The sequence below is a fragment of the Limulus polyphemus genome, unplaced genomic scaffold (genome assembly GCF_000517525.1).
Source record: "Limulus polyphemus unplaced genomic scaffold, Limulus_polyphemus-2.1.2 Scaffold1351, whole genome shotgun sequence".
Lineage (NCBI taxonomy): Eukaryota > Metazoa > Arthropoda > Merostomata > Xiphosura > Limulidae > Limulus > Limulus polyphemus.
The window spans coordinates 119,562-132,575 of NW_013666961.1; the positions used below are offsets into that span (position 1 = coordinate 119,562).

Genomic DNA, 13,014 nt, shown 5'->3' on the forward strand with positions numbered 1-13,014 from the left:
ATATATATTATTCATACTTTCAGTGTATACGACGCAAGCAGATTTTGACATCAAATCTTGGGGTGAAAAGTGTCTTATACACTGAAAAATACAGTAACTCTCTAAAAGGTTGTGACATGCACACTTGGACCTACCCATCAGGAGAAGGGTTAAAGCTTAGAAAATGCATAATTTTCTTGCATGTAATTAAACTACAGATTAATAATATTTTATTTTCATACAGTTTGTTGTGCAAGTTAGTTGAGGATGCTTGCAATTAACTTTTTATAAAGAAGTTTTATTGAAAGCCAGCTAAATCTTCATTAGTAATAAAAATTGATTGCATAGTGATGTTTAATAACATGTCGTTTTCTTTTATTCCCATTGGTGATTAGTTTTAAGTTTGCAGCATTTGATTTATAACATCTAATGTATTTTGTGAAGCTACAATGTTCTTATAAAGTACAAAGGTTTCCTAAAAAATAAGAATTATAATAAGTATGATAGAGATAATTTTATAATTCATTTATATTTTTTTTATTGCCAGAAGGTTAAAATTTATTTTCATCCAATACTAATAATTCTTTTTAATATTTAGTAAATTACTGTTATTATTAAAAATAATTTATTTGTATTGATATAATGCTAATGTTTTTATTTGCATCTATAAATAATGCATAATTGCCACTACATTAGTACTTGGTGTTTTAAAACATTTATAGCTTGAGTTGTTCATAGAATTGATAATTACTTTCCAGGTAGCCAAATCTGTGTCAGTAGCTTTAAACAACTGTGTAAACTGTCTGCCTGGCCAGAGAGATGTTGATGATGCAATTCGTGGCATCACTGAAGCCACGCAAGCTTTAAATTCCCATGAGGTAAAAGTGAAAACAAGTTTCTTTTGTCAGATGGTCTTTTTTATTATTATCATTCAGCGCATGTTAAATTCTACAAGAATATTTTAAAGTATTTTCTTAGGTGGTAAGAAATAAAAATTCAACCTGAAATGTGTATCTTTCAATTGAAAACAAAATTCTTGTAGTTAATGCAAAAAATACTTTTGTTAAAATATGTTACGAGTTAATTTCAATCAAAATGGTCTGTATTACAAATCGGAATTTTTTCTAGTTTAAGTTTATTTGAAATATGTTTTGCATGAAATAAAATTGTTTGATTGCAATTTAAAAGGTCTTCTCGCTATTTGTTTGTTTTTCAGTTCCCAAGCTCCAATCGATCATACAGTGAACTCCAGAGTAACTTAAGTTCTGCTGCTGCTAATTTGAATAGTGAGGTTGGCAATGTAATGGAAGCATCAAAGGGATCACCAAAACAGTTGGCTATTTCTGCCAAAAAGTTTGGAAGTGCTTTTGGTGATTTACTGGATTGTGGGATTCAGATTATTGGACAAACAAAAGTAGGTTATATTTTAGAAGCTCTTGGGCATATTTATATTGTTTCTTTAAATCTAATGATTAAACTGTTCTAGTTTAGACATTTGTAAGTTTACAGTGAAACAGCCAGTTTATAGTAGTCTTAATATTCAGTTGTTAATGACTGTACATTTTCATAAAATACTGTTTCATTTATTATTGTTTTTAACACTGCTCTAGTTAAAAATATCAGAACTTCATTACAAAAATTATCTGATTTAGCTCCAAATGAAATTGACTTGCAAATAAATGTTTTTTGTGTGTGAAAATTAAATTATCTGTAAATAGAATAAAAATTTAAATATAAGGTTGGATATTGCCTTTTAATTTTGTCTTAACTGTGCATGATTTTTTTCCAGTGTGGTTAATATAAGTTTGAAGTCGTTGTATAAAAGATAATTCTGTAGATAAAAAAAGAAAACATAAAAATGTATGCAATATAGATTTTTGCCATGCAGTTAAGTAACAAAATTATTTTATGCATCATTCCAGGACATGGAAGTTAGAGGGCAGATGGTGGTGAGTCTTAAGAATGTTTCCATGGTATCAAGCAAGTTATTAGTTGCAGCTAAGTCTGTTTCTGCTGATCCTGGTGCTCCTAATGCAAAGAACCAGTTAGCTCTAGCTGCAAGGTGATTTGAGTAATGATAGGATATATGTTTTTAATTGACTTTACACTGTTCTTGTTTTTTAACAAGTTAGTATTTGTGATAGCTAGCTGCACCAGGTTTTTTTCTTAGTTTCATTTCAATAATTCTTTTATATACAGTAATGTTTTTAAACTAATATTGAATAGGTTTTTAGCAAGATATGGAATGATTATTGTATAATTACCCCTGGAATGGTTAATGTGTAATTACCCCTGGAATGATTAATATGTAATTACCCCTGGAATGGTTAATGTGTAATTACCCCTGGAATGGTTAATGTGTAATTACCCCTGGAATTGTTAATGTGTAATTACCTCTGGAATGATTAATGTGTAATTACCCCTGGAATGGTTAATGTGTAATTACTCCTGGAATGGTTAATGTGTAATTATTCCTGCTAATTGTGGGGGTTTTGTTTTTTGTCCTCCGTGTGTGAACAGTATAACTCAAAACATTTTCATCAAATTTAATATAAAAGTTAAGTGTGTCTCCTAAGGACCAATTGATCAACTTTTGATGAATTTCAAGGTTACACTGGAGATCAATCACTTTCATTATAATGGTAGCAAAGTGGGATTTTGAAAAACAGTCAGAATTCAACAACAAATTGAGAGAGGATTTTGGCATCTATATCTACTTTTTTGAGGGTGAGGAATTATTTGGTGTATATTGTGGAAAAGTCCATAACACTGCAGGTTAATAGTTGCACACTTTCAATGCTTTTCTGTAAATGTTCATATTTTAAAATTACTGAGGATTTTGTGTTTTTTTTTAATTAAGGGCTGTGACGGAGAGCATCAACTATCTGATAAATGTCTGCACATCTACAGCACCAGGTCAAAAGGAGTGTGACAGTGCCATCAGAAACATTCAGGTGGGAAAAGGAATTAATATTCATTTAACACTGAGTCTTATTTATTAATTTTTAATTTAAAGAAATTCATTTTTCTATTTCCAATAACACTGAAGTAGTGTTTAAAAAAATCTGTATTGAACAAAATTTCAAAATTAACTAAAAATACCTGAAAGTTTTAGATTTTAAAGAAAATCTTTATAATATTCAATTCATATCAAATTCATTGTTTCTTTTTTATCTTTATTATATAGATTTTTGTAATTAATCAAAAATGGTCTGTTATTAGATGATGAGGCCACTTCTCGAAAATCCCTCTGAAGGTGTTAATGATTCCTCGTACTTTGAATGTCTAGACAATGTCATGGATAAATCAAAGGTAATTGTTAAATTGAATCAAACTAACAGATCTAAAATTATCTGATGATTAGGAAGTCATATTCTGTAAGAAAAAATAATATTTTATAAAATAGGCATTGTTTTTGCTTACTTTATTATTTCTCAACAGTATCTGATTATAGCAAAAACTTTAAAAATACAACTGAGAAAATAAATCCTATACAATATGGGATAACTTGAGCATGCCAGGTTTCTGATCTTGTGATTTATCAACTTTTTATACTGTTCATTTATCAGTTTTTTCTTTAACTATGTCCAAAAGAATGTAAAAAAGCATTCAAAATAAAATGGAAGAAACTTAACTGTATGTTTATTATGACTTTATTCATGTAATGTATAAGGCTTAGGAGAAGTGATTTGTTTGTAGCTCATAATTAGTCTGTTGCTAAATCCTGCCTGACTTTATGTAGTATTACAAAAAAGTGGCATTTTACGAAAGCTAGTATGCCTAACTGCATTAAAACTGTACAAAGAAAATCATTATCTGTGGTTCATTTTTTTTCTTATGTATTCATTAAGCTTGTATAACTATAGTCTTCTGTGGGTCATCAAAAAATAATCTGTGCATGCATCCAGATATTTTAGTTATGGAATTTGTTAAATCTTAAATGTATTAAAAAATAATAAAACCAACCCTGGTGACTCATTTGTAAGCTTGAGGGCAGTAACACTAAAATTCTAGATTTGATTTGTGTGTTGGGAACAATCCATTGTTCAGCTTTCTCTATTTCTTTTCTGTATGTTTTTCTATAAAATAATAGTGTGTGTGTGTGTGTGTGTGTGTATGTGTATATACATATATACACACAGACACACACATTATATCTGCCATAGCTGATGAAGCAAAACAATGTTTTCAAATTTTATAAAAAATCATTTCTCAACCTATGTCAGCAGCTAGATCATTAATTGATCATAGATTTCTTGCAGTAGGCTTGTACTTGAGTCGAATTTTTTGTCTTACTTTACTTTTATTTGTACACAGATAATTTTATAATTGAAAATTACTAGCTTTCCAGACAGATCAAGTACTTGTAGTTTATCACTCTTAGGTAGCTGGTATTTATTTGGGAAATATTAAATCTTTGTGCAGTTTTGTTAACATGGAACTTTAAAAACTTAAGTTGATTATCTTAGGCACTGTGATTTGTATTATGATCTTTTTAGACCCTTGGTGAAGGTATGACTGGCATTGCAAATCATGCAAAGAAGAGTGAGCATGAGAAATTTGGTGAAGCAATCAAAGATGTTTCCCAGTCAATATGTGGCTTAATTGAAAATGCTGCTCAGGTGAGAGTGTGATCTAGACTTTTGATAGAAACAGATTTACTGTGCAAAAAAATTCAATTTCCAAATATTTGAATGGAGTATTGTATTTCTTTTGTAACATGAATTATTAAATAAACTCTTACAAACTTTCAAGTAAGGAATTTTATGATTCCATAAAGCATCCATTTCTCTGTTTACCTGCACATAAAACTCACTTGACAAGTGATTACATTTTTTGAGGTAAGCAATAAAGTCTGAAAACGTTTTCCCATGGATGCATGCAATGAGTTGCTTATCTGTGAAAGTTTTTTTGAGTATAATTATTCACACATCTTCCAGAAGACAGCTTAATTATATGTTTTATACTGATAATTGAGTGTGTTTATATGTTGTTGTCACGTTTTCTTATCTGCCATCTCTTTAGATTATAAAGGTGAGTTTTCACTATTTAAACTAAAAGTATTTAGTGTTAAAACAGTCCAAATATATGTACAGTGATTTATTTTGTTTTTCAATCCTTACATCATAATATTGCCATTTATATGGCTTTTAATTTAAGTTATTTTATTAACTAAAGGCAAGTTGAGGTTCCAAGTAGACTTGTATTTTAGATATAATCCTTCTTTGGTAAATGTTTTGTACATAACTAGCAAGGATTGTGAGTTGAGGTAATTTATAATTGTACTTGAAGCTTTGGAGTGAAACTAGATAATTCTTAAATGCAGCTTATTAAATAATTACTAATTATAATTACTAGGCAGCCTACCTTGTTGGGGTGTCCGATCCTTCCAGTGTTGCTGGGAAACCAGGATTAGTTGACCTTGCACAGTTTGCTCGTGCTAACCAATCCATACAAATGGCCTGTCAACAGTTAACAAACCAAACTAGCAACCAGCAACAGGTAAACCTATTTACTGTTATTGCTCATAAGCTAATTTTTTATTCTGTTATTTGTTAGTAGCCATGACATAGGACCTCTATGATTTATTTTATAACAATTCCACATTCACTGTAATAAGTACTTCCAGTGAAACACAAAAAATAAGAAACCCAGTAACCCAAGTGCTTTCAATAGGTAGATCTTTCTTTATCAGGAGCAAATTGAGAAAAGTCTGCCTTTGCAAATGTGCTGAAATATTTGGATTTCTTATTTTTGTGTTTCACTGATTTTTTTAATCCTTCATGATGTCATAACATCATAAATAATTATTTTCAATGATGTTATTACTAAGTCATTAAACATATTGTTAGGTCGTATTAACTGTGTAAATTAACAATGGTAGCTTAGTGTTTGTCTCTTATGAGACTTACATTGGAAACTTGTGTACCACAGTTTACAGGTGGCTATTTATAGAACATTTTTTCATGCTTACATTGTGGAGTCGTGCAAGAAGCCTTTGCTGTCCTGAAGGTTAAGATATAAAGCTGGGATCATACTGCGTAAATATTTCCCGTGGAAATATTTATTATGTAGTGAAAAAGACTGATAACTATGAGTTACCAGTGGTATATCTGGATATGCTAAATGTCAACCTATTTTTCTGTGAAAGTAGGTCAAGGGCCGAAAGTTATTGATGGTCATTTCAAAAAGTAGTGTATAGAGGTTTCAGGTATAATCACAGTTATTGTATATCCAAATAACAGAATGCAACCACATGTTCTAGGTAGTCAAAGTATTGTGGGTCAAGGTTTGAGCTTTATTATTTACCAAATTAAATTCAAGCTGTTTTTGTGTATGCTTTTCTATCTAAGTAATTAAGAAACTTTAAATATCAACAGTGCTTAAAGGAAATTATTGTAGTAAAAAAAACAATGATAAGTATTATAGTTTTAGGTATAAATGTTTTGTGATTTAAACACACACTTTTAAATGTTACATATTTTTAAAACTAATCATTTCTATTGTCAAATTTTGTTTTGCAGGTTCTTTCTGCAGCTACGATTATAGCCAAACATACGTCATCACTGTGCAATTCTTGTCGAATTGCATCTTCTAAGACTGCAAATCCAGTTGCTAAACGACACTTTGTGCAATCAGCTAAAGATGTGGCAAATGCAACTGCCAACTTGGTGAAAGAAATTAAGGTACAACTAAATTAATTTGGTAAAATGAGAAAATAATTCTTGCTTAAAGTAAAAAAGAAAACTTCTGTTTGCTTTCATTCAAGTGTTACCTTAGTTTAAGGCTGAAAATATCATTAGCATTCTTATCTCTATGAGAAATGGAAGACCAGTATATTTGGATAACTGTACTCATTATTTGAATTTATTTTTGATTTAGAGTTAAGTATATAACTTGTTAATTATTTTAAAAAGTATGTTAAAGTACATTTAAATCTCTTGAGTTGTTTTCTTCTGTACTCAGTAATCATTCTTCAACCTTTTGTAAAACCCTGTATTCTAAAATATGTTATTTCTGTTAACTGAGTCTGGTTTTGAGTGTATGGTCCGTGTAGGGACTAGGAACTTTGTGATTATTAAAATCCTGTTTGGTATGTTAATAAAATATATTTTAATTGTAATTTCATGTAACTGGCTAACAAGCAGAATGTTGGCCATGAAAAAGGAATAATTGTATGTATTTGTCATAAATTTTTCCTTTGATGAGAATGTTTGGTACAGACTTTGAGATAAATCATTTCTAATAATAGATGTTTCAGGTTTAAAATAGTTAGGAGATTTTACGAATAGTATTAAAATGTTTCTCTTTTTATTTTAACTTATTAGTATCTAATATAATTTATCTAGAGACATAAACATTTAATTTTTAAGTTATAATAATCAAGTATGACATCAACTAATTTTAAAAGTTTTTGGACTTTTAAAACTTTTCCTTTTGATAACAAGTAACTTAAAATGCTTTTTCCATATTCAGTGTCTTGATCAAGATCCAAATGAAACCAACCGTCATAACTGTTCAGCAGCTACAAAACCTCTGATCGAGGCTGTTGAGAGTCTTACTACATTTGCTAACTCCCCAGAATTTGCAAGCATTCCAGCAAAAATTAGTCCAAAGGTAAAGCAGATCCTACTTATATATGCTTTTTTTTAAGTATATTTGTGTTTACCATATCCTAGTAATTAGCTTTGAAACCTTATGTACTTCCTACTTCAATAATACTTAAACTGATGAAAAAAATCACGATATGCATCTTTTAACCCTCTTGCTTACGGGTAGGTCAAAGTGTTCATGCTATGACTTTTTAGAGAGTTACATTCAAAACTTAATTAAACTACTTTATTATCATTGTATATGAATAAATTTGGCATCAAAACATAGTTAATAAATCAAATGTTAATACTATATAAGTTTTAAGTTCTTAATATCATAATGAAATGGTAGATTAGGTTCATCTCCCTTAGTATGAGAATTGTGACATATGCTTTCTAAGTCTTCCCTCTTCTCTAATTTATTTATCATGCTTGTGAGAAGTATGAAATTTATTGTGAATTACTTGTTATAATATAGATATTACTGAGGCAAATCAAAATGTTTACAGCCTTCAACCTTATTTGTTTACGGAGTCATAAACTAGTATTATATGGTTTGCCCAGATTCATAGAACAAAGTTAATGTCTGTTTAAATCTAAGAAATATGAAATATCTGGAACTGAAAAAGTACAGGATTTTAAAAATTTGGAAAAATTATAAAGTCTGCTCATATCTGAGAAATAAGAAAAATGTATTCAAACCTGAAAAGAATGTCACAGATCTGATAAAAATACTTATTTTTTCACTTCACAAAATCTGCATGAACATGAAAATACTTAGCCTCTATTAGTATAAAATTTTTTGGAAACATAGATCAAACCATTGACGATGTTTGTGTATTAACTTCTGGTTTAAATGGTAAACACTAATCCTCAGTTTGATACTAAATTTCAAGACAGAAGTGTTACTAACCCTTTTATACAAAATTAAATTACATACCAATAATACACTGAAAATTACTCTTATTTTCTTCATATATATATATATATATTTATATAATTATTTAATGTTTCAGTCAGAGTTATTCATTCTTTTCTTTAATCTTCTTTCATGTAGCCAGTTAGGTATCTAACAAAAGAGAAACTGCATTAGCTTGTTGCTTATTGATCTTGTACATTTTTCAGAGGTATTCCCCAAGCTTATCATATAAAGTTAGCACTTTTAAGTGGTGTTTCAGTATTTTGTTATAACTTTTTTCTTCTTTTCATACTATAAAATGTAATTGTTATTACAAACATATACCTCATATATCATAGTATGTTAAAAAATAACACAGCACGTACTATAAATTCATGTTAACTTACTAATTACATACACAATCTTATGAATCCTTCTTTTCCTTCCAGCATGGCTCTCACTTTTGCAAGTAACTTTTAAGTTAACTGGCAAGTATTTGCTATTAGCCAAAAAATTTCAAGCCCCGTATTAATAATTTTTATTAATAAAACTGATTTAAAAGTGTACATCGTATACAATACATATTTATTGGGTATTGATTGTTATCGATGAGAAGTGCTTTATGTTAAAACAAGTCTTCTGTTTTATTGTAGAAATGTTTTTTGATAACAGGTAAATTTTTGACATGTCAGGACATTTTGTTGAACACACACATGAAAGATATGTTTTATACTACAATGTTTCACTTTACTAGATTAAATAAGTTACATAGGGATGCCAGCATTGTGATGTTGGATACTGATTTTTATTTCTGAAAGTATAGCATATTTATTATACACTAGTTTTTCATTTACTTATAAATAATGTTACTGAAAAAAAATCACCTTGACAGAAACTTTCTCATTAGTACCTGATGATGACAAAACCTTGTCGAAACGTTGTACATTTGCTGTTATGTTAAACTTATATTAACGTTTTTCTTCATTACCCATTCAAGCCATCTCCAGCCATTATTTCTCATTAGTTATCATTATTGAATTTTTCTTATTCTGTATATATATGGAATAAGAGAGGGATTGAAATTAAACTAATGCCATGCTTTACTCTGATATCATACCACTGAGTAGGAAAGGGTTTGGATTACAATGTGATAGATTTGCATCAGAAGCTATGGGTTGTAAATCACTTTTTTTTTCTGTAACTTTAAACTTTTAGCAGGTTTCAAAGGTGACCTACAGATATTTTTATTGCTTGTTTTAGCAGTATTGTTTGATTGAACAACTTATGTGATGTAGAGAACAAAATATTTTTCACTTGGCAGGCTCGAGCTGCTCAGGAACCTATTACTTCAGCAGGAAAATCTATCATTGATGGGTCATGTAACATGATTCAAACAGCCAAATCCCTTGCTCTCAATCCTCAAGACCCTCCTGCCTGGCAGAGTTTGGCTAGTCACAGCAAGAATGTTTCAGATGCCATTAAAAAGTTGGTCTCCTCCATCAAGTGAGTATAGCAAATCTGTATGTCTTTAGCTCTTTCAATATGAAATAAACATAATAGTTTGAGACTATGTAACTAACCCATATCCTTTTGTTGGCACTAACCTCCCCAACCTTTTGATTAAAGTATAACAAAAATAAATGTCTGAGATTTTTTTTCTTGGTATGGTTTGTTTAGAGTTGAACAAACCTACCCTGAGGTTTCAAGTTACCATCCATAAAAATTATAGTTTTATATGTAACAAGATACCATCTTGTTACACTGTTAAGGATACTATCTACAACAGTTATCTTGTTACACAGGACATTTCTGTCCTCAACAATTATCTTGTTAAAGACAGAGTGCCTTTCTTAACAGCTCTGATTCAAATTAGACATACAAATCATATATTATGTACATAATAGACTATTTCTTTTTTACAAAAGCAAAACCATATAGTGACTACAATGTTTACTAAATTAATAAGAATTGAATGTATGTTTGTTCTGGTAGATGGCTAGATAATTGTTGGTTATAAATATTTAATTAAATTCAAAATGGTATTTCAAAAGTTTTTTGGGGAATATTTTTTTTTCATTATAAATTGCCATGTAAAACTAAATCATGTTAAAAAAATACTTATTGAAACACTACATATTTCACAGAAGTCAATAAACATTACTTCTAAAACCATTCATGTTTAATTCATTGAAAGTTATCGTGTTATTTTTAATATTAAACAAAGCTGTTTTGTTTGCCATGTTTCATTATTAAAGATTAATAAGAAATGCATTTCTATATGTATTTTTAGTGATAACTATTTCTGCAAGGAACCTTTTCTGTCTTTTCATTTTTTGTACTATTGTCTCCATCATTAATGATAAAATACCACTGTATAATTTAACAAGCAAAATATTTTCCTTGAAAATTACTACATTCCTGTTTACAGAGATAAAGCTCCTGGCCAGAAGGAATGTGAAGAAGCTATTGAGAAGTTAAGTTCGTGTATCAAAGAACTGGATTGTGCAGCATTAAATATTATGAGACAGGATCTGACTTCTGGCCAAGAAAATACGTTGAAGGTGAGCAGGTTTTGAAATATATTTTGTCAGTTTACATTATAGAAATTAATAATATTTGTGAAATGTTTGTATCTTTCTGCAGTACATTGACAATTAACATTAATAATTATGAATCAGTCAGTTTCTAATTTTTCACAAAATATGCTAATTTAGAACCTGAAAATGATAAATTAGTTGCTCAACACATTTATATAAATTGATTTTGTACTGGTATATTGCCATTGTAAGTCAAGTTCTACTCACATTCACTAAACAGATTTTTTTTCAAAGTTATATACATATCAGTGAAGTCATTTTATTCCCCAACTGATTTATTTACTTTACTGAACATTTAATTTGAAAAATATTGTTTCTCCTACAAGATGCCATACAATGCACAGTGAATCTGGTGCTCTTATAAAGTGGGAATTTTTCTTTTGATTTAACAATAAAATGTTCATTTGTAAGTGCCTCTGTAGCAGCACACAACTTTAAAGAATTGGAGTTGATCATCGCTATGTGATTAAACCATACATGTGCATGATTGTTTATAATCCCTTGCTTTTAATCATAGGGATTTCAGGAACAAATGGAAAACAGTGCAATGGAAATTATGGACAAGATTGACAGTGTCAGAACTTCATCTAAAGGCGAAGCTGAGAAACTGGGTCATGTAGTGAGTTATGTTTTTTGTTGTTGTTGACAATATTTAAACAAAAATTTTTACTTTTTCTCCCATACATGAATGTCACAAGTGAAAGTACTGATTAACTTGTATGTAAACATGCAATACGTTTATTGCACTTTTATATATGTTTATTTATCTTTGTTTAAGGTACAAGTTCTGGTGGTGAACATTTGCTAAAGTGATTAGGTTGAACATGATAATAATGTATTTTATTAATATTTTCTGTAGTTTAAGATATTTTAAGTATGTTATTTGGATAGACAGTTATTTAGTTTTTCTAGGTATGAGTTTACCAGCTATTTGCTTTTTTTTTTAAAAAAACAGGTCTTTACAAACATAAAACATGATGTTGGAAAAGTAACTTAAACTATCAAGAAGCACACATCATGCAGACAACTAATACGCCATGTATTTAATGGTGCTATGTTCTTATTTGATTTTATTTTAGTAAAATAGTATCAAAAATATTTATCAAAACTAACCCACATGTATAAATCTGTGCGAAAGTAACACATACATTGACAGTGATAAAATTAAAATGATTATTCATTATTTTTCAGGTTTCCCAGTTGGTGAATTACTTTCATCCACTTGTACAAAGTGCTATTGGTAGTGCTACCAAAACACTAAATTCAAAACAGCAAATGGCTTTGCTTGACCAAACAAAAACGGTTTCTGAATGTGCGTTACAGCTGGTTTATGCTGCCAAGGAGTCCGGGGGAAATCCAAAAGTAAGCATTTAACTGATAAATCTTGAGCAATGTTTTTTGCTACTGAATGTAATGTGAGAAAGAAAGTATAATATTTTCAACAGAAATGTAGGTTTTTGACATGTTTTATCCATATGTTTTTGTTTTATTAAAGTTTACAGAATTATTGTAATGAAGCAATTACTAAATAATATATTCTATAGCTTTTTTTCCATAATCCCCTTAATTTCTCCATTTCGAATTCAAAATCAGAGGCATTTAAAAATATAATTTCAGATCTGCCTTTTGTCTCCCATAAGTCACTTCCCAAGAGTCCTTTAGTTCAATACCAAAATTGTTCTATTGATTCCTAACTTTTTTTAGCTTTTGGCATTTAAACCATAGCTTTGAAAATATTTATAATGTATTTTGTAATTTGTATTAACCTCATTAAGTCTGTTATGTACATGTTCTTGTCTTTTTTATGTTTATATACACTAAAAATATGCAAAAATCTTGGTTAAAATGGAAAGTATCAAATGGCACTGGTAATATCAATAATATATGTATAAAATGATAAAAACCCAAGTGAAGAATAAGGGTTCACCTTTCAACAGTGCTGCTTATG

General features: G+C 29.4%; 1 protein-coding gene across 1 annotated transcript in view; it reads left to right on the plus strand.

Annotated features, from left to right (window-relative positions):
• Positions 1 to 13,014, plus strand: part of LOC106463224 (talin-1-like) — a 97,403-nt gene that overhangs the window by 51,294 nt on the left and 33,095 nt on the right. The window contains 13 exon segments of the mRNA XM_022390665.1: positions 738 to 857; positions 1,196 to 1,393; positions 1,902 to 2,041; positions 2,840 to 2,933; positions 3,202 to 3,291; positions 4,479 to 4,601; positions 5,338 to 5,481; positions 6,504 to 6,665; positions 7,456 to 7,596; positions 9,791 to 9,972; positions 10,898 to 11,030; positions 11,584 to 11,685; positions 12,258 to 12,428. Coding sequence (XP_022246373.1) covers positions 738 to 857; positions 1,196 to 1,393; positions 1,902 to 2,041; positions 2,840 to 2,933; positions 3,202 to 3,291; positions 4,479 to 4,601; positions 5,338 to 5,481; positions 6,504 to 6,665; positions 7,456 to 7,596; positions 9,791 to 9,972; positions 10,898 to 11,030; positions 11,584 to 11,685; positions 12,258 to 12,428 — 1,800 coding nt within the window.